The following is an 18,631-nucleotide window of genomic DNA, read 5'->3' on the forward strand; positions in this document are numbered from 1 at the left end:
CATTACCAAGCCAATTAGTCATAGCCTACTGTGCTTTAAGAGTGTAAACTGAAGATAAACATTGCTCCTATAATCCTGTTTAGTCTTGGACAATGATTTAATGTTACTGTTTAAAATATTACAGTGAAACCACATTGTGATGCTTCGATAGTTTGACACATAATTCATTTGTCAGATGTCATGAAAATAAAATTTATTCAACAATAAGGTATGAAACACAACAAAGAATACCTGAAATCGTTTTTAGACATCACACTTAAAGGAACAGTTCGACATTTTGGGAAACGTACTTTTATTTGCTTACTACTACTTGAACAGGTTACTGTACAAAACTAATGAGAAAAACAGACACGGTGTGGTTTTATGGGGGGATGTTATGTATATTTCTTAGCCAAGCCCAGCCACTACTGAGGTTCTTATTGTCACCCTGAGTCCGAGGAAGAAGTCACTGGGCCTGGCTAAAAAATAGTGTAAAACCACAACTTGACATTTTTACTCTTGGGTGTTTGTACAGATTAACCTAACAAGGTATAATATGTTAATTTATGAGCTTTAGAGGTGCTGTTCTGTGTCCCTGTTCCCAGACCTTACGGTAAGCTAAGGTAACTCTCTCTAGCTCTTCTAAGTTAATAATGAATGGACAAATATGCAAGTGGTATCGATCATCTCATGTAACTTTCAGTGTGAAAGTGAGTAAGCATTATCTCCCCAAATGTCAAAGTATTCCTTTAACATAAACCACTCAGTGATATTAATTGATACTGCAAAAATCTTCAAAATTAGTATCATACATTATCTCTACCACCAAAAGTGATATTACATACATTTATGTGATTGCATTAACATAATCACAAGTACTAGAGGAAAATCTAAGCACTTTGGCTGGTTCTGAGGTAGTGCAGTGTTTAGACTGAAACAATTCGGATGACTTTTCAGTGTGAAATCCAACTTCTTGCACAGTCTAAACAAACAGAGGTGAGTAAATCCACCTCTCTTTGTCCATTTGCTGATTCTACCATGGAAGCTCAGTCCCGTCCCAGCTGTACGCCTTGCCAGTCTTGTCGATATTAAGCATTTCTATGATGCTCATCAGACAGTTCACAGAGTGTTCGGTACTGAACAGCTTGTCTTTTGGCACATTCCTGTGATACGGCCGGGAGAGGTCTGTATTGACTGTTCCTGGGTGTAAGGACACACACACCACCTGGAAACATCAGAAACAAGTCCATCAAATCTCTGTTTTAAGGTATATTGATGGTATTTTATGGTATCGCACAAACAAACCTTCGGTCGACTACGGCCCAGCTCTATAGACAGATTCCTCGTAGCCATGTTGAGAGCTGCTTTAGACATTCTGTAGCTGTACCAACCACCAAGACCTGAGAGAAGGAAACACGGAGGAACACAAATTAATCATACCATGCCACCGTTGTACATTAACACACACACCATTTGTTCTCAGCTTGCCCTGTCCTCACAGTGGTGTACTCTACATGATGTGTGTACAGTTCTACGAGAAGGTGTCTCTGAACCACCGGCAATACAATACCTACCATTGTCGCCAATAGATCCCACTTTGGCTGTGATGTTGACGATGATGCCGCTGTGCTGCTTGGCTTTCTCTGCAGGCTGCTGACCGAAACCACCTCCACCCTTCTGAAGGAGGGGGGCAAAGTACTTGGCCATGACCAGAGGACCAACTGTGTTGGTCGTCAAGGTGGAAATGATGCCCTGAAAGGAAAATAAGTCAACGAGTACAGATCAGTTAACATATGTAGTGGATGCTTGAGTATCACACACATTCAGTCATGCGTTTGTCTCCTGAAACTCTGCCAAAGTAATTAAATGTTCTTCCTTGTGTTCTTATTATTTCCATAAAGCCATAGTATAAGGCTATAATTAAGTGCACGAAGGAACAAAAATGACACAATGGGGGGAAATTAATTAATTACTCAACAAGTCAAGTAAATTATTAGTTAAGTTTATTCTTCCTCAAATAACTTTTAGTGGATGAGATCATTTTGTCAGACACTCTAAGCAGCATCTACAAAGATCACTGGGCCGTTCCTTGGATGTGTGGATGGACACACCGGTGGCACAGATACTGGAAGAGTGTCCCTTTAGATGGGCGGGTGGATCCTGAGGGATCGATACTCTGATTGTCAGAAGCTACTGGCTGTTTGAATCAATTCCTTTAGAAAAATACTGATAATAAGATGATGAATAAAAACTGTGTATGGCTCCATCACTTCAAAATGTTTTTTGTTTTATTTTACTCGTATATGCTTTTGAAATAAATGTGTTATCCCCTGGAATGTGTAATGTGAAGTGTGATGATCTTTTCTCTAAAATTGATTAATGTTTTGAAAAATCACATATCTACTTAAGAAATTAAAAGTATCGCTGTTGTTAAAATTATGACAAAAAAACATCAGTATTTCTATCAAATTAAAAAAAAAAAAAAATCAGTATCTTCCATCCCTATTGAGTGGCTGGAAGAGCAGTTATGTTGTGTGGACCAGTACAGGATATTATCTTACTTAACTGAAGAGAAATGGCACAAAACTCAGTACAGAGACTTCGGTTTAAAACATACACACCAATTTGAACAGTCTGGTGAAGTTAAGAGATCTTCCAGCACTTAATTTCAGTACAATATAGAGATTTCAGGATTAACTGTTTCCTGCTGTCCTTAAATGAAGAAACATTTAAATGCTACTGAAATTAATTTGGGCTGGGCAATACAAAAATACTATGTTGATATCATGATATGGGACTTGATACGCCTTAGATTCTGGATATCATTTTATCATGATAGGGCATAAGTGTTTCTGGGTTTCAAGGCTGCATAACAGTAAGGTGATGGCATTTTCTGAATTTATCAGACTGTTCTGTTATTTTATTTGCACTAATTTAGTCATTATATCCACATTGCTGATGATTATTTATCAAAATTTCATCATGTTAATATTTTATGACAGCACCAATGTCCATATTGCCCAGCCCTAACTACATTATATATTACATTATATATTGTTGAATGGTTTAATTTACAGCAATGCATCCTATTTTATAATATTACTTACACTCTTTGAAACTGTGTGGTATGTTACTTCCTAGAAAGTGTGTATATTGAGCCATATCGTCCAGCCCTCACAAAGATCCATTTAAAGTGACAGACATTGTTATGAGAGTGTGGAGTGGGGATCAGATGTACCCTGACACTACAATGACCTGTCCACAGTCCAAGGACCCCTATGGCAATCAGTGGTGTGGGTCCTCAGCTTTTAAAAAACCTCAGTTTAAACTGACTCGTTTGACAGAGTAAGATAAACTGAATTAAATGTACATTAAATAACTTAGACATCCCATCAGACAGAGTCATCATATTAGATTTTTATTCTACTTTTTCTTAACTGAGAGTTCAAATTGTTAATAATGACCCCATGCTTTACCTGAGCAGAAACATCTCTCAGGCTGGTCTCTCCTTTCCCCGAGGGGTGAAGCATCGCCGAAGAGTTAACGATCAGATCCAGCCGACCGAAACTCTCCTTCACCTGGTCCGCAGCTCCGCGGATGTCCTCCTCCCGGTTCACGTCCAGCCTGAGGACCGTCAGTCTGCCCGGGTGTTGGCCGGCCAAGCCCCGCAGCTCGGCCGCTCCGTCCGGGTTTCGACATGTCGCTATGACCGCAGCAGGGCTTTTACTTTTCAAGATGTGTTTGCAGAATTCAAGCCCCAGTCCTCTGCTGGCCCCTTGGATGAGTGCGATGGGAGCAGCCATGACAGTTAGCGTAAATGACATAACACTGCAACGAGTGAATGAAGAGCAGTATTTGGTGCGTTCAGGTCCACCCGAAAGGTCGTGATTTTGTTTCATCGGTTCAACATAGCAAGGGAATTTTTCTGATAAGTGACTTTAAGAAAAACTGTAGCAGACTTTTGCTATGTTTATCTATAGCAGCGCCAAAAATGTTTTTAAATCATGATTTTAACATTATATGAAATTCAAAACAGGAAACTAAGCAGGTGAACATGAAGGCAGCATGTTTCACAACATGCAAAGTACGCCCTCTACAGATTATTACAAAGGCACTTACACAACTCTGCGCACGTGTCTGCTTTGGCCCTTTAATTTACAGTTTCTCATTTTTTTCTTTGCTGAGGATAGAAAATATACCAGGGACCACTTCATGCATGTTCCTTGGAATAATTTGGTGTAGGTTATTTTTTTTACACCTCAGTCAGGTGAAAGAATGTTACAAGAGAAAAATATCTTGAAAAAAATCTTAATTATGAATTATGTATTAAAAATATTTGCATCGTGTCACCACAGAGAACACACATCATGTTTCACTCTTATTGCGTTCAGGAAATAAAAAAGAGATGTGATAAAAAAAAAAAAAAGAAAAGAAAATATAAGTAACAAGGCCTAATAAAAAGACTAAAATAAAGAACAATAATAGGCCTGGTCTGGACTCGGGGCCTTTAGAAGATGAGAATTTGGATTATTAATTTCTTTAGTTGGAGTACAAATCACCACCCTCTCCCCTCTAGGGTCAGAATTTGACGAGTTGCAGGTTTCACTATGAGAAGAAATAAGTGTGTCACATGCAAGACAAACAATATCACGCAGCACTAACAGTAGAAATCTATGGACAATATTGTTTGTCATTCAAATAACCACTTTGAAGAAGCAACTTTAGCAAAGAGGGTTTTTTTCCCCTCTAGCTCCTCCAATCCAGTAGGTGGCGGCAACATATTGCGAACCGGCAGGAAGAGCACGCGAATACGTGAAGAAGAACTCGGTTGCCTAGCGACCACTGGAAGTGTCCCGTTAGCTAGTTAGCTAGCTCGGCGATCTGCTAACACATGGATTATGTTCTATAAAACAGCGTACAGATGCCACCAAAAAGACGAGGACCTCTGCAACTTGTTCAGAGGGAAGTGGACGAAATCAGAAAACAGGTCTGTCACAGAATGGCGCTTCTCGATGTGATGTTTAACACTGTACAGTGGCTGCAGAGCAAACAGTTTGTGAATAGGGGTAAATGTCAGTTATAATGGTTCCACAAAGCGACAGCTCTCCAGTACGTGCCATCTGCTAGCATAAATGTCCATAAATATTTGGTCGTCATCGGCCACTTTTCAGCAAAAACACCGAGCAGTAATGACATTTACAACAACAAAGTTTCAACGTTTCAATTTGGTTAGCCTTTAATTCCCATACATTTCAGTAAGCAACGTAAACAAAGGCAGAAGTTGAGAATCTCTTCAAAGTCCGGGCCTTTTGGTTAATGAAAGGCATTCTAGAAAACATTAAAAGAGAAGTCTTATGAATTGTTTAATGCTATGCTTAGTCAAGAAGTAGGGAAACATTAAAAGGGCAGAACATTTGTTTTCACACAGCACATTCAAAGGGCAGGCTCATAGGCTGACATTTAGTTTGGTTGCCGATGAAAACATCCAATGTGCAGAATAGATCTGAACGGGTTTACAAACCTGCATGATCAAACTTACTGTTAAATGCACAGATGCAATTCAACCTGCACACTGGTGTCAATACCCTTGTATTCACTGTCTATATTATTGTCGTTCTTCTAATCCAGCTTGACAGTCTGGTGAAGGATGTTCGGAGTAAAGGTGGATCTACTGAGGAGGCACTTCGTAGGTAAACACCCCTGCAGAGCCACAGCAGTGGTTTGTAAGCTAGTATTACTCTCTGTAACTCCAGGCAAAAGTTGGACACTCCTCCAGGCTAGCATTGAAACTATTGAAGGGGCACTGCTTTTATTTTGCTTCTTTTTTTTAGCTTGTAGTTTTGTATCCTGTAGTTGATTTTGATCGTCCTCTTCAATTAATACTCTGAAGTTTAATTTTGTCTTAATGTCCAATTCCAAACAGGTGTCAAGAACTACAATTGTGGGCAGAGAAGACACTGAAGGCACTGATGAAAATGACGAAGGTTAGTTGTGTACTTTACTGTCAGTAAGCTCCCAGATTACCAAAATGCAACCAATAATACTGTTATTTGACCTATATCAGTTGTATCCTGAAACCTTACATTATTTATGATCCCAAATCAGTTTACATATAATGATTCATGCAGCATTTGATAACAAATTACAAAATGAACACAGTACTGTATTTTATTGATCAAATAATAGAAAAAGTACATTGTACAAATAAAGTCAGATATCACTAACAGGCCAATAGGGGATTGAATGATGTCAGATAGATCAGTCTAAACTTATTGTATGTTGTGTGTTGTTCTGTTCTTTTAAAGTAGACTCCTAAAGTAGCTAAATTAGCGTAATAAGTTGTTGATTGATTTTCAAGGCTGATGAGCTGGCTCCAGTGGGGAATTATGATCAGAGGAAGCAGGAAGAAGAAAGACGACTGCAGGACATTTTGGAGCGTGTGAACACACTCTCTCTAGAGCTTTCACCACCAGGACCGAGTACTGCTGGAGGGTCAGTGGCCCATGTGAAGATATGATTGTTTATTTGTGATTGCCTTATTATGTGCATACTCTTTTCTGTGTTATTCAGTTATATTGATCATATTTCTTGCAGTAGTGGTGGCTCAATTTAACCACAATAATTACTACTACTAATTACTACCTATGTGAAGGTATTGCACAGAAACACCAGTTTCAAAGCATCAGTTAAATTTGGCACATGAACTTTGATGCTCAGTGTTTCTTTAGAAAAAAACATCAGTATAACATCTCATCCAAAAAAAAAAAAATCTTCATGCTGCTATGTTTTGATCCACAGTGATGTTTCAAAGGAAGATAGTGAGGATGACGATAACGAAGATGAGGATGATGAAGACAGTACCGATGATGATGTTGATGATGATGAAGATGAGAAGCGAGCTCTGAAACCGCCCTCTCAGTCAGGCCCTCGCATCTACACAGCGCTCAGTGATTTCAAAGGAGAGCAGGAGGGAGATCTGACTGTCCAGGTGAAGTATTTCCTGTTTCAGAGATAAATCACAGACAGGCCATATGTCAGCAACATGCAGGGCTCTATAGAAGTGCTTAAAGCTTAAAGTTTTTCGCTATTGCACAGTACGTTGAGTATGACAAATTAAATAGGGATCAAGTGATTATCATCATGGTTGATTATCAAATCTCAATTTATTTACAGAAGAGGGTGCTGTTGCTGTTGCAATAAAAATACACTGGTCTTTTATTGACAGGCTGACAGGGAAATCAAGCTTGTCAATAATACTTCTTTAATTTTAAGATGGGAAAATCTGTTTGTTACTAATGCATGAATAATGTGGAGTTACATGACTTAATTGTGTCTATGCTGTTTTCAGAGAGGGGAGGTACTGAGGATTATCAGGGTGACAGCAGATGGATGGTGGCTGGCTCAAGACACTAAAGGCAACAGAGGAGTGGTTCCAAAAACCTACCTGAAGGTAGGTCTAACAGTTTGACTGCTACTGTTCATGTAAACAAGCATTCAGCTAAAGTGTTGTGGTACAGCTTTCCTATAATATGATTGTGGAGATGAAAATACAGCTTACTATGGTGAGTGTTGAGGATGCTATAACCTTTTGCAGCATATTTCCATATTTGAACCCAAAATGTTACAGTAACAAGTCTGCTACTGTAGTTCCTGTGGTATTTGTTGTTATCTCTATTTTCTCCACACACTAAACACGGTTTATACAAAAGTATACAGGGAAAAGACGTTAGAAATCACTTTTTGTAAATCACAAAAGCCCATATATAATTATACCTACTACATCTTCTTGTTCTGTGATTTTTTTAATGTAAGCAATTGTTGTGTGACTATAATGTGGAGAAACTCTCGATCTCTGACAGTTAAAACCACTCACGTTTCAGATTGGCGCTGGTGTTGAAGATGATGATAATGATGAAGATGATGATGAACAGGAGGAAGAGTCAGAGGAGGAGGAAGAGCAAGATGGTGAAGAACTGACTGATGACGGACAGAAACAAAGGTTCTAATCTACTTTTCGTAGATTTCATAGATTGAGTTGTTGTTAAAAGGACCCTTGTCAGTGGTTCTCTGTACAGAAGTGGAATGAGAAACAGCTCTTTGTCTGCATGACTAACACTCATTAATTATCAGTCAGCTTAAATTCCTCTGTTCTTCAACAGCGGTACTTCACATTCCAACTGGAGTACTGTCAGAAAGGCTTTGACTGAGGTAAATATCATCTTCTGCTACTGTTAATTTCACTATCAATATTAGTTGTGAATAGTATGTACAATATATGTATGGTTTTCACTGTGTGTGTGTGTGTGTGTGTGTGTGTTACAGATTGATACAACAGATGTGCTCTCTGCCATGGGTGCTATACCTTCAGGATTTAGGCCATCAACTCTCAATAAACTGCTGGTGGAGGAAGGTCATTATTACACACACGTACACACACACACACACACACACACACACACTACTAAACAGAAACATGCACATTCACACTTCATAAGGTAATAATGTAAGTGAAGTCTTCAGTCAAAACTTAAAAGTCATGACAGCAGAAAATCCTCACATTTGAGCTTCTGGAACCACAGGGTGTTTTGAAAGAAAGGAGACATCGCTGTTGCGTTTGAGTGTCAGTCACTATCAGTACTAGCACTTCTTTAACCAATAAATATCATGTGATTAAAATGCAATGCAGTAACCATTTGTTTCTTTTTCTAGGTGTAACATACAGAGGGAGTCACTATATTCAGCCTCAGCTCAGCCAATCACAGCTCTCCTTTAGTGACCTCTTCCTGGACCCAGTCACTGGCAGGGTGAGACAGTCGCTGTGTGTGTGTGTGTGATGACTAAAGATGATGGTTTCAGATTGCTCACACTGCAAAGCATGCAGGGATGAACAAAGTCATTCTGTCTCATAGGTTCGTGCTCGCCAGGTCAGGACTTGTGTTTGTTTCACTTTGTGGAGCTGCAGGATGATTCCCACTCCTGGGGTTGGAGTTCAAGTCCTCAGCAGACACATCCGTCTCTGTGCCTTTGATGGAACTGAGGTGGGTTAATTCTGTTGTATATACAGCTTTTTACCTTGCTGTACTTCCTTAGGCCCAATGTCTGTAGAGCATATTTTTCTGGGGAGAGCTGGGATGAGTGCTTGTGCAGTGAGAGGAAGGAACATGAGTGGGTTTGACATAAGGATTGACATTAGCTAGGTAGCTAACTTAAGGCAATGACTGTTCACCCCAAAATTAAAAATATGTATTTTTCCTCTGGCTTGTAGTGTTGTTCATCTAGGTCTGTTCATCTAGGTCTGTGGATTATCTTGAGTAACTGGGTCAAGATTTCTGTAAAGAGACACTGCTGCTGAGTTTTTCAAATGTATTTATTGGCACTTTTGAGCTATACAAGCCAAGTGCCAGTTCCATTATATTCCAGAGGGCAGACATCTCTATGGCCAATATCTCCAAAACTCTGCAACTCACACCAAAACTGTCTAGTTAGATAAATAGCACTTCAGGCCAGAGCAGAAATATGTGTTTTGGATTTTGGGGTGAACTCTCCCTTTAACAGAGGGCTGACTACAGTGCTAACAAGAAGGTTATAATGTGTAAGGTGATAAAAGCACAACACTTAGCAACTTGGCAAGATTCAGTGTTCAGTGGCCGATCTGCTCGCACAAATGTGCTTCTCTGTCTCTGCTCTGATGATAGTGTCTGTCTGACATAAGTTCAGTCAGTATGCTATTCTCTGAAGTAAGTTCTTCCATTTTTTAATTTTTTGGAGACATTTCTTCGAAGGTCATACTTATAGATATGTTGGGTTTTAGCGCATTTCTCCCTTAGGCTTCAATAGAACTGGTACCAAAGTCTGGCACTAATCATAGCATTGAATGTTCTATAGTGTGATGTCTCGTTCTTCTTCTTTAGTTTCCTTGAGTGTCTGCAGTGTGAAAGCGATTGAATAAATGCCGCTGATGTATTAATTGACCAAAAATTAGCAAACCATCTGGAGAAGATTTATAGTATCAGTTTCCTTGATTTGTTAGGAAGCATTGTGTATGAGTTTTGCTTTGTCACCTTATTCAGCTGTCGCATGTTGTATCAATTTCTCAGACAATACTTATTCATTTAGGACCCAACATATTATTTTTTAGGCTAGACCTTCACACTTTTAATTTTTTTTGTTCTATCCTAGACTTTTTTTTTTCATGAGATATACTTGTATTTCAGGTGTTGAGTAACATCCACACAGTGAGGGCAACCTATAACTCCAAGAGCCCCAAGACATGGAGCTTCTCTCCAAGGGTATGTTTACAGCGTTGTTTTCTTCTGTTGTCTAGTCATGTAATGTGAACCTGGCACAAATTACTTCTTAAACTCAAATATTGCTGGTTGAGATGCAATGCTAAAATAATAAGAATTTGCATCCTAAAAAACCAAAAACAAAAATATTGCATGAAACTTATCTCATGCTTAAGGCTGACCCTGCATATGTTTTCATGTGTGTCTTGGCTCCAGATGACAGGTATCCTACCCACCCTCCTAGATGGAGACTGTTTTCTACGCTGCAACTCTGCATCTCCTGACCTTGGTATCCTTTTTGAACTGGGAGTCACCTTTATAAGGAATGTAAGGACAAACACACAAACATACAGATACACATGTGATATTGATGAGGTTAAGTCTGTGCAGATAAAATGTAGAATGACACAGGAAATGGAAAACCACTGTTGAGACTTTTTTTGGTAAACCACTGTGTCCGATCCTCTTTGTATGTTTCAGTCCACAGGTGAGAGAGGAGACCTGAGCTGCGGCTGGGCTTTCCTCAAGCTGACCGATGACACTGGAAATCCACTCCCCAACAGGTATAAAAATTACAACACACACATGCAAATACAACCCTGATTCAGAAAAAGTTGGGACACTGTAAAACATAAACAAAAACAAATGCAATGATTTGCAAATCATTTTTACTGATATTCAATTGATTCAGAAAATCTGGTGAAATCTCTGTTAGATGTTAGATTTGATTACACTCAGTTTTAATGTCATTGCACACAGAAGGCCTACTGAGACAATAAATGCAGTTAATGATGATGTGTACAAAATAGGGTTGGGCTTTAATAATTCTACACTAAAACTTTATAATCTTATTCAATCTAACCTGTGTGTAGGACCTATGAGCTGCCGGTGAATGGAGGCACTCCGTATGAGAAGGAGGTTGAGCTGGAAGCATCAGTCACTAGAGGATGTAAGAGGACACAGCAGCTTCACTCAATGCCACATCAAGCTCAGTCACAAAGTTTGTCCTGAGAGCAATCTAACAATCAGATGTGACAAAGTACTTGAATGAATAAACAGCAGATTTGAAAACTTACTCAGTACATGAAAACTTTTGAAAAAGGATTAAAAAAAACAAAGAAAACAAGATAAATTGGAGCCTCTTCTCTCCTCTCAGCTCCAGCTGGCGTTTTCCAACAGATGCTTCAGGCTAGGCGGCAGCCCAAACTCATCATAAAGTTGAAGTCAACCAACAGCAGGACCAGAACCCAGCTCAGGTAGGAGCAGCAGCTAGGAAAAACTACCACAGAGCTTTTGCATGCAGAAGACTGCGGAATCGTATTCAGTCACAATAAATCAATCATAAAGCATTATCCTGTATATGTATCCTGTTAATGACAAGCATGTTTTCCTCTTCAGTGTCCTTCCTGACACTCTGCTGCACTGTCTGAGCTGCGTCCACCTGCTGGCTCTACACAGGCAGCTGCTGGCTGACACACTACTGAGGGACAGGCCAACCATGCAGAACGCAGGTAACACACACTGTCGGTGCCTCTTGTCCAAACTGGAGATATTCATAGTTCTTCTAAATATAAAAACATGTCTCTTTGTTTCAGATCTGATAAGCAGTCCTATACTTTCCACCTTCCCTGTGCTGTTGGACCAACCAGACCTGCTGGATGCTCTCAGGGTCAGTAGGGAGTGCATCATCATTAAACTTACCCCTAGCTGACTTTCAGATAGGACTAACTGCAAGACCACAGCTTTTTAAACAGTGTGACCCATCTTGTCCTCTTAATAACAAAAAAATACAGCAACTCTTTTAAAGAGACCGTGTGCCCCAAAATCAAAAATATATGTATTTTTCTCTGCCCTATAGTGATATTTATCCACCTGTTTTTTTAGTGTCAGTTGCTGAGTTTTGGAGATTTCGGCCATAAGTGTCTGCCTTAAAATACATTTGAGTTGTGTCTCTTCCCAGAAATCATTACCAGGTTACTCAAGATAATACACATACCTTGATGTGAGCAGTTTCATGTAGGAACTACTTTCTTTCTGTAGTAGAATCTACTAGAACTACTTTCTTCCTACATTTTAAAGGTTTTATTTTGGTGCTTTGAGCACCACAAACCAAGTGCCATTTAGGCCCATTTTATCGGGCAGAAGGCAGATATCTCTACGGCTGATATCTCCAAAACTCTGCAACTACTGTCCCTTTACCCGATTGGATTTACAAAACAACACCACTCAGTAATTGTGCAGAATTTTAAATCAGTGTAACCGGTTTTCTCTCAGACTGCCTGGCTGGATGCTGAAACCAACATGAGTAGAGCACAGAAGGTTAGTGTATGTCTCTCTCTGTCTCTGTGTGTGTGTGTGTGTGTGTGTGTGTGTGTGTGTGTGTGTCTGTGTGTGTATGTAATACCACTAATGACCTGTGGAGGGTGCTAACAGTTTGAGCAACCTTGTTGCTCTTCTCTACCAAGAAGGGGAAATGTGTGTGTGTGTGTGCATCCCTGAAGGTGTGCCTAGTGTACACTGTGATTGGCAGACTGCTGACTAAGTTTGTATATAAACTGTTCTTTCTCTGTGTGTGTTTGCAGAGAGACGCATCCTTTATAAAACAGGAGTTTGTTAAGGTCTACCTGTCATCCGTCTATTTCCTCCTCCACTCACCCTCGCTGCCCTGTTATCGCTGGGCCGACCCGCCCTCAGAGGAGCAGCGAGCCAGATTCATCTACACCATCCTGGATGGTCTCAAACACAACCAGCACACCACCGGCCAATCTGGAGGCCCGGAGGTCTTTATCGACCCCTTGCATCACCATCTCGCCTTTGATGTCTCAGAGCTGACCTTTGACCTGCTCTGTGTGGCGAGGTGATAGATGAGAGCAGCCCATCCAGTTACTTTGCTCCTGTGTCATGACCCAGCATCTTTTTGGGTAAAAACAACCACTCTAAACTTTGCCAGTTTAAACACAAAAAATAAGAAAACTGTATGGCTTTTTAGCTATACGAGCCCAAATTCTGTCAGTCAGGTGAACATCAAAGTGGATGAATCTGACATGTACAACTCCCTTATTGAATCTTCAGGTAATGTATTTCACATATCTGGCTCTTTTTTATATTGTTTACTATGTTAATACTTTATTTTGCTGTTTTGGTATTATAAACTAAATTAATCTGCAGCAAAGCCTCAATTTTGATATCCCTTTGGTACAGCAACAGTTCTTTTTATTTTATATATATGTTTTGGGGGGCTTTTATGCCTTTAATTACAGGATAGCTAAAGATATGACAGGAAAGGGAGAGATAGTCGGGCAATGGCATTCAGCCCATGGAGTCACAGCCTGAGTAAATGGGACAAGACTCTGCCAGCTGAGCTACCAGGCCACCATGGTGGCCAAACTCCATTCTGAAAGCAGGTGTTTAACATAGGACCATCTTTTTACACAGTAAAAACTTTAGTTACACCGTCACTAGGACTCTTTTACTGATTCACTTTGATCCACAGGCACAGTCAGCACACGTCATTTACACAGTAACACCATTTACTAACCTGTGGTGAAGTGTGCACATGCTGACTGGCTGTTTTTCCAGTGCTTGTTTTCACCCGAAGTTGGGCGTGGCTGTTCTCAAGACAGGGATGTAAACGCATGGCTTCTCTCATCCATGGTAACATCCCATCACTCAAGAGGGGAGGTACAATTTGAAGTTGATCAATTTAAATGAAAAAGTAGCAATGAAATTTACTCTAGACATTACTGAAAAGAATAAAACCCTTAAATGTGCCATAAAGACACTTTAGAACATTTTTTAAATTTGTGAACGTAAAGGATAAGGCTGGTTATAATCCATATTTCTGTTACTGTCAATTAATTCCATTAAAGTCAAAAAACAAAAAATACATCACTGTTTCTCAATACTTTCCCAGTCATCATTTGAAAATATGAAGAAATAATTAAAAAAACAATTTTTTTTATAAAATACGTAGGAAATTGGCACTGTGTTTTTAGCAGACTTTACTCAAACAGGAGTAAATAGTATAAATGTATTTGTTGTAGATCATTTCCAGGCGTTGGATACACAGGCAGCGCTTTTTGGTTTTGGTCTTTTGTTGGGATTTGTTGACAGTAACATAAATATACATATAAATATGGACTTAGACTTTAAGCAAATGTGGAAAAGCTTAATGCCAACAGACCCCTTGCCCCTGCTCTGCATTGTGAATGTACAGTACATACACAAAGACATCTTGTGTACTTTGTGATTGCATATGTGTGAATTTAAAGGTTGAGCAAAGGTGAACGTCTTTAGTGAAATGTTTGAGTTCATGCTCACCTTAAAGCAAACACTAAATACAGTTATAAAGGCGGATCACTTTCTACTGATACCAAAACAAACTAATTACAGAACCAACAGTGACATTATTAGCATGTTTTTTATACTGCTATTTATTGCCAAATGTTCTATTTTTGAATAAACATTCTACTTGTTTTCATGTACCAAGCTATTTTTTTTTTCAACCCTGTCATCTGACTGGTCACTAAGCTGCTCCATTCATCTCCACCCTTTAGTTCAACATTAGTCATATGTGTGTGTGTGTGTGTAGTGTAGAGTTACAGAGTTAATAATTAGTCTGCTGTCGTCTTTTTATAGCGTGGTATAAAAGAACAAGAGCAGTGAAAAGTTGGATCAGTCAGGGCGCAGACTCCAATTATCCATCAGTTGTGGTTTCACTTCAATTAACATTTGTTAAAAGGATGAATCATAACAGTAATACAGCTTTTGTCATGTATATTGTAACTAGTGGTGTCACAATTTCAATTCTAAATCGAAAACTGATCAAATTTAGCTTTTGTGTTCAAGAATCAAAAACAAAGACAGGGTCACAATTCTCCCAAGTATTTATTTTTTTTATCTGTGCACCTCTGCTCTGCTTGGCACATGTCAGAGAGAGAGAAAAAAAAAACACTTAAAAGAGGACATAATGTAATTTACTAGGAGCCTGTAACTGTGATGTACTGCAACTGTCTAGTTGATCGTTGCTCTTCACCTTCACTATGATTATGTAGTCATTGCTGGAACAAAAAATAAAAGTAAAAGTAAAATCGGGAGAATCGTGACACCCTTAAATGTAACTTAATTAAATTCATGGCCAAAAGCGCGCTAGAATCTTTAAAAGGCATGCATGTTACCTAATACTTTATAAAACTTGGGTCATGACTCAGACTTTTAAAAAAGTTCAGGTTATTTATGGCAAGAAATGATGCTTTAAACTCACTACACAAACCCCCGAAAAACTGACTACAGATGCAAAACAGAATATTTTGATTTGTAAAAGATTTTTTTAGTTAAATCGTAGGGTAGTGGTGTGGCTCAGTTCATAAAACGTTTAGGAACTTTTTCTTAGGTTAGCTAAAAATAAAAGAGAGGGAGATAAAAAGTACAGTATGAGGGTGGATATTCCTAAATTATTATATGCCAACATTATATCAAGTTGATGCTTTGAAGACACATCGCCAATGAATATTATGTCAAAAAGCAAAAACAGTTGCCCAATTTAGTGTGACTCTCAGTGTAGACTGCGCCCACCTCCAGTCTTCTATCTGAATACAGATACAGAGATATTATTTTGTCGGTTGAACAGATACAGATTATGACATTTGTGCACCCCTATTAACCTCCACTAACTGCTTGCACTAGCTCTAAATTAACCATACAGACATGAAAGAATGTATTGATCTTCTCATCTAACTCTTGGCAAGAAAGTGTATTTCCCATAATGCTGAACTATTGCTTTAAGAGTGCAGAACAGAACGGAGTGAGTCACACCACCAGATTATGTAGACCCATTAACACTATTCATTCTCAATAGATTTAACCGACAGTTTAACCTCTAACCATCAAACGGCTTCTCGCTTAACTGAGGACTGAATAATAAAAGACTTCAACGTCTCATGTCCAGAACTTAAGTGGTCTTCATAAGTGTGTACAGTCTTTCGTGCAGCATTAGTTGGTGGATAATGAATATCCTGTATTTCCACATTCCAGGGCTGTTGCTATGGTGATGGTGCCCGTGGTGACTGGAGAGCGTTGTTTATTGTTGAAAAAACAGGGTAACCATCAGGGTAATAGTAATGGAATATCTAAAGGCAGTAGTTAACAAAGGGGAAAAACCTCTATGAGTACCTGAGGTGGGGCAGGAGTTTGCTGTAGTATTACCTCACCTTAATCACATAGAAACATCATGTTGTCACAGAACCGTGAAACAGATCTGTTTGTTGCCTGTTGATTAAAGCTTTGTCCGCCTACTTACTGCACATTGGGTTGGTTTTAGGGCTTCTTCTTTTGCTTCTCACTGCTTGTCTGCTACAAACCATTTTTGTCCAGTCTACAAAAACTGAACACCTAAAATATGACTATGATAAACTGCGAGAAGACAATGAACTGCAAATAAGGATTTTACTGATACAAGCATATGAAAGAGGCACAGATAGTGGATAGATAGTTTTTCAATTATTACTTTTGAGTATTTTGTTGGTCAGAGAAAAGTAAGATGTAATTTGTATATAAAATGTAACTTAAAACTTAAAACTAAACGACTAAATGTTGACTTTTGGTTTATAATGGGACATAAACCCCGGGCCTCCTGGCTGACAGTCTTGTGTTTGAGCCATTCCTCCCTACACAAGCTTTCTCACTCTTCATACTGCTCCCATCATAAGCTGCTTGTGAAGACGACCTATACAGATGTTTTTTGGGTGAGGTAGGACTGAAATCACAGCCTCCCACCTCTAATATCCTGATGGGTCACTTAAAATCTATGATGTGGGAAAATAGCAGAGCTCATCTTTTCAGTGTGGAGGAGTTAAGGTCAGACCCATGTTCACCTGAAATGTGATAATATCAATTGGTATGGAATACATTTTTTATTTTCAAATTACAAATTACATGTATTTTAATTAAATACATTTTCCATACCAGCATTTTCTATTCTATTTAAATACATGTGATGAGCATGAGTATTTGTAATTTGTAACAAGGGGCTTTTTAATGTATTTATACCCATCTCTGCCTGTGACCTGACGGTGGGAGGGTCTCATACCGAAAACATGTAGCCTCGCTATAAGGATTAGCATTAGCGTCAGTTTCACAAGTTACATTTTCATTACAATTACTTTCATCATAAATCATTAATCTGTGTTAATTGATGAATCTATTTAGCTCAACGCAGGTTACCAGTGGAAAAAGTCAAGTCTTAAAATCAATTATTTTGTCTTATCAAAAGTCAAAAAAGCCAGAGTTATATATATTTAAGAAGCTGTCACAAGCATTTCTTGGGTATTCTCTATTAATAAATGAATTAATTAATAATTGAGTATCTTTCATTAACTTGACTTCATTAACTATAATATTACTAATAGTAATAAATGAAATACATATGCAATAAAAACAATCATACGCATTAAAAACAGAACAATATCAAACAGTGTACATAAACACACTGCCCTGTGAGTTGCCATAGTCCTTTGCTCTTATTTACTAAGAGCTAACTTTAAAGAGCTAAGTGGAAGATTTGTCCATCTTGAACTTCCTACTCAGAGAAATGTTACATCAATAGACAGAACAGGCAGACAGTACAGTCACTTAAAAGCTGACTGAAAGATGATCTTTCTGCATATTGACCAATATTGTGTGTCGTGACGTGGAATGATACAAAGCTACAGACAGAAAACCTCATTGTAAACGTGACGGCTATTATCACCTGGAAACGCTGAGACGTTCTCACCCACTTCTCTTTGTGCCCCCAGAGGACCATTGTGTCTGAGGAAGAGGAAGGTTGGGGTGGGGGGGCGAGAGCCGGTCAAGACCAGTTGAGCAGGAAAGTGGGAGTTTCCAGGGGAACAGTTAGAGGCTGGAGCAGGAAAGATGATCCAGGAAGCAGAGAGATGTTTTCATTCTTCATGTTTGAATGGGTAAACATCCATCCATCAAAAGACACATTACTGGAAGAAAAAAATAAAAAACGAAAGAGGTAAACATAAATCCCAGAAAATACACACATTGCACAGATTCAGCATAAACATAATACTATATTCACAAAAACGTTCACTAGATTATTCTAACTCAACATAAAAAGAAAAAAGACAGAGACAAAAGTTGAAGCACATGCTGAAAACATTTTATTATTATCGCCATACCTTCGTTAAAAATGTACAATACAATATAATATGCTGGAAATTTCTCAGCCTCAATGGTTGCCATCTTGGCTACGTAGCAGAAAGGGCGGGGCTGCCAAACTTGTGAACACGGCTGCCCACTGTACTGTTGTCGGATTGAAACCACCAATATGTTTATTAGGTTAAGTCTGTAAAGATTTGGTG

The 18,631-nt window shown here is 38.9% G+C and overlaps 2 protein-coding genes across 2 annotated transcripts; one reads left to right on the forward strand and one right to left on the reverse strand.

The window, feature by feature from the left end:
• Nucleotides 1-828: 828 nt before the first annotated feature.
• LOC146315643 (uncharacterized) lies at nucleotides 829-3,808 on the reverse strand. The gene is made up of 4 exons (XM_084735928.1): nucleotides 3,456-3,808; nucleotides 1,554-1,731; nucleotides 1,285-1,379; nucleotides 829-1,204 (listed from the first exon to the last, which is right to left on the reverse strand). The coding sequence occupies exons 1-4, from the start codon at nucleotides 3,801-3,803 to the stop codon at nucleotides 1,013-1,015; spliced, it is 813 nt and encodes a 270-aa protein (XP_084592054.1). The 5' UTR covers nucleotides 3,804-3,808; the 3' UTR covers nucleotides 829-1,012.
• A 1,013-nt stretch (nucleotides 3,809-4,821) lies between these two features.
• nphp1 (nephronophthisis 1) lies at nucleotides 4,822-13,360 on the forward strand. Its single transcript, XM_084735875.1, has 20 exons — nucleotides 4,822-4,966; nucleotides 5,608-5,669; nucleotides 5,903-5,963; nucleotides 6,338-6,471; nucleotides 6,778-6,967; nucleotides 7,328-7,429; nucleotides 7,860-7,978; nucleotides 8,139-8,187; nucleotides 8,302-8,389; nucleotides 8,689-8,783; nucleotides 8,889-9,017; nucleotides 10,194-10,268; nucleotides 10,482-10,592; nucleotides 10,746-10,828; nucleotides 11,138-11,214; nucleotides 11,422-11,521; nucleotides 11,664-11,776; nucleotides 11,861-11,934; nucleotides 12,540-12,584; nucleotides 12,848-13,360. Exons 1-20 carry the CDS (start codon nucleotides 4,901-4,903, stop codon nucleotides 13,124-13,126), a joined length of 2,052 nt encoding a protein of 683 aa, XP_084592001.1. The 5' UTR covers nucleotides 4,822-4,900; the 3' UTR covers nucleotides 13,127-13,360.
• The last annotated feature ends 5,271 nt before the right edge of the window (nucleotides 13,361-18,631 follow it).

The sequence above is a fragment of the Lutjanus erythropterus genome, chromosome 14 (genome assembly GCF_056507025.1).
Source record: "Lutjanus erythropterus isolate fLutEry1 chromosome 14, fLutEry1.hap2, whole genome shotgun sequence".
In the NCBI taxonomy this organism is placed as follows: domain Eukaryota; kingdom Metazoa; phylum Chordata; class Actinopteri; order Lutjaniformes; family Lutjanidae; genus Lutjanus; species Lutjanus erythropterus.

Excerpts from the sequence above, each read along its gene's own strand:
- LOC146315643 (XM_084735928.1), bottom strand. The coding sequence starts at position 3,803 with ATGTCATTTACGCTAACTGTCATGGCTGCTCCCATCGCACTCATCCAA. Across the intron at positions 1,732-3,455 it reads TGAGAGATGTTTCTGCTCAG|GGCATCATTTCCACCTTGAC; the intron begins GTAAAGCATGGG and ends TTTTCCTTTCAG. Across the intron at positions 1,380-1,553 it reads GGGATCTATTGGCGACAATG|GTCTTGGTGGTTGGTACAGC; the intron begins GTAGGTATTGTA and ends TCCTTCTCTCAG.
- nphp1 (XM_084735875.1), top strand. The coding sequence starts at position 4,901 with ATGCCACCAAAAAGACGAGGACCTCTGCAACTTGTTCAGAGGGAAGTG. Across the intron at positions 6,968-7,327 it reads AGGGAGATCTGACTGTCCAG|AGAGGGGAGGTACTGAGGAT; the intron begins GTGAAGTATTTC and ends TGCTGTTTTCAG. Across the intron at positions 11,522-11,663 it reads AGGACCAGAACCCAGCTCAG|TGTCCTTCCTGACACTCTGC; the intron begins GTAGGAGCAGCA and ends TTTCCTCTTCAG.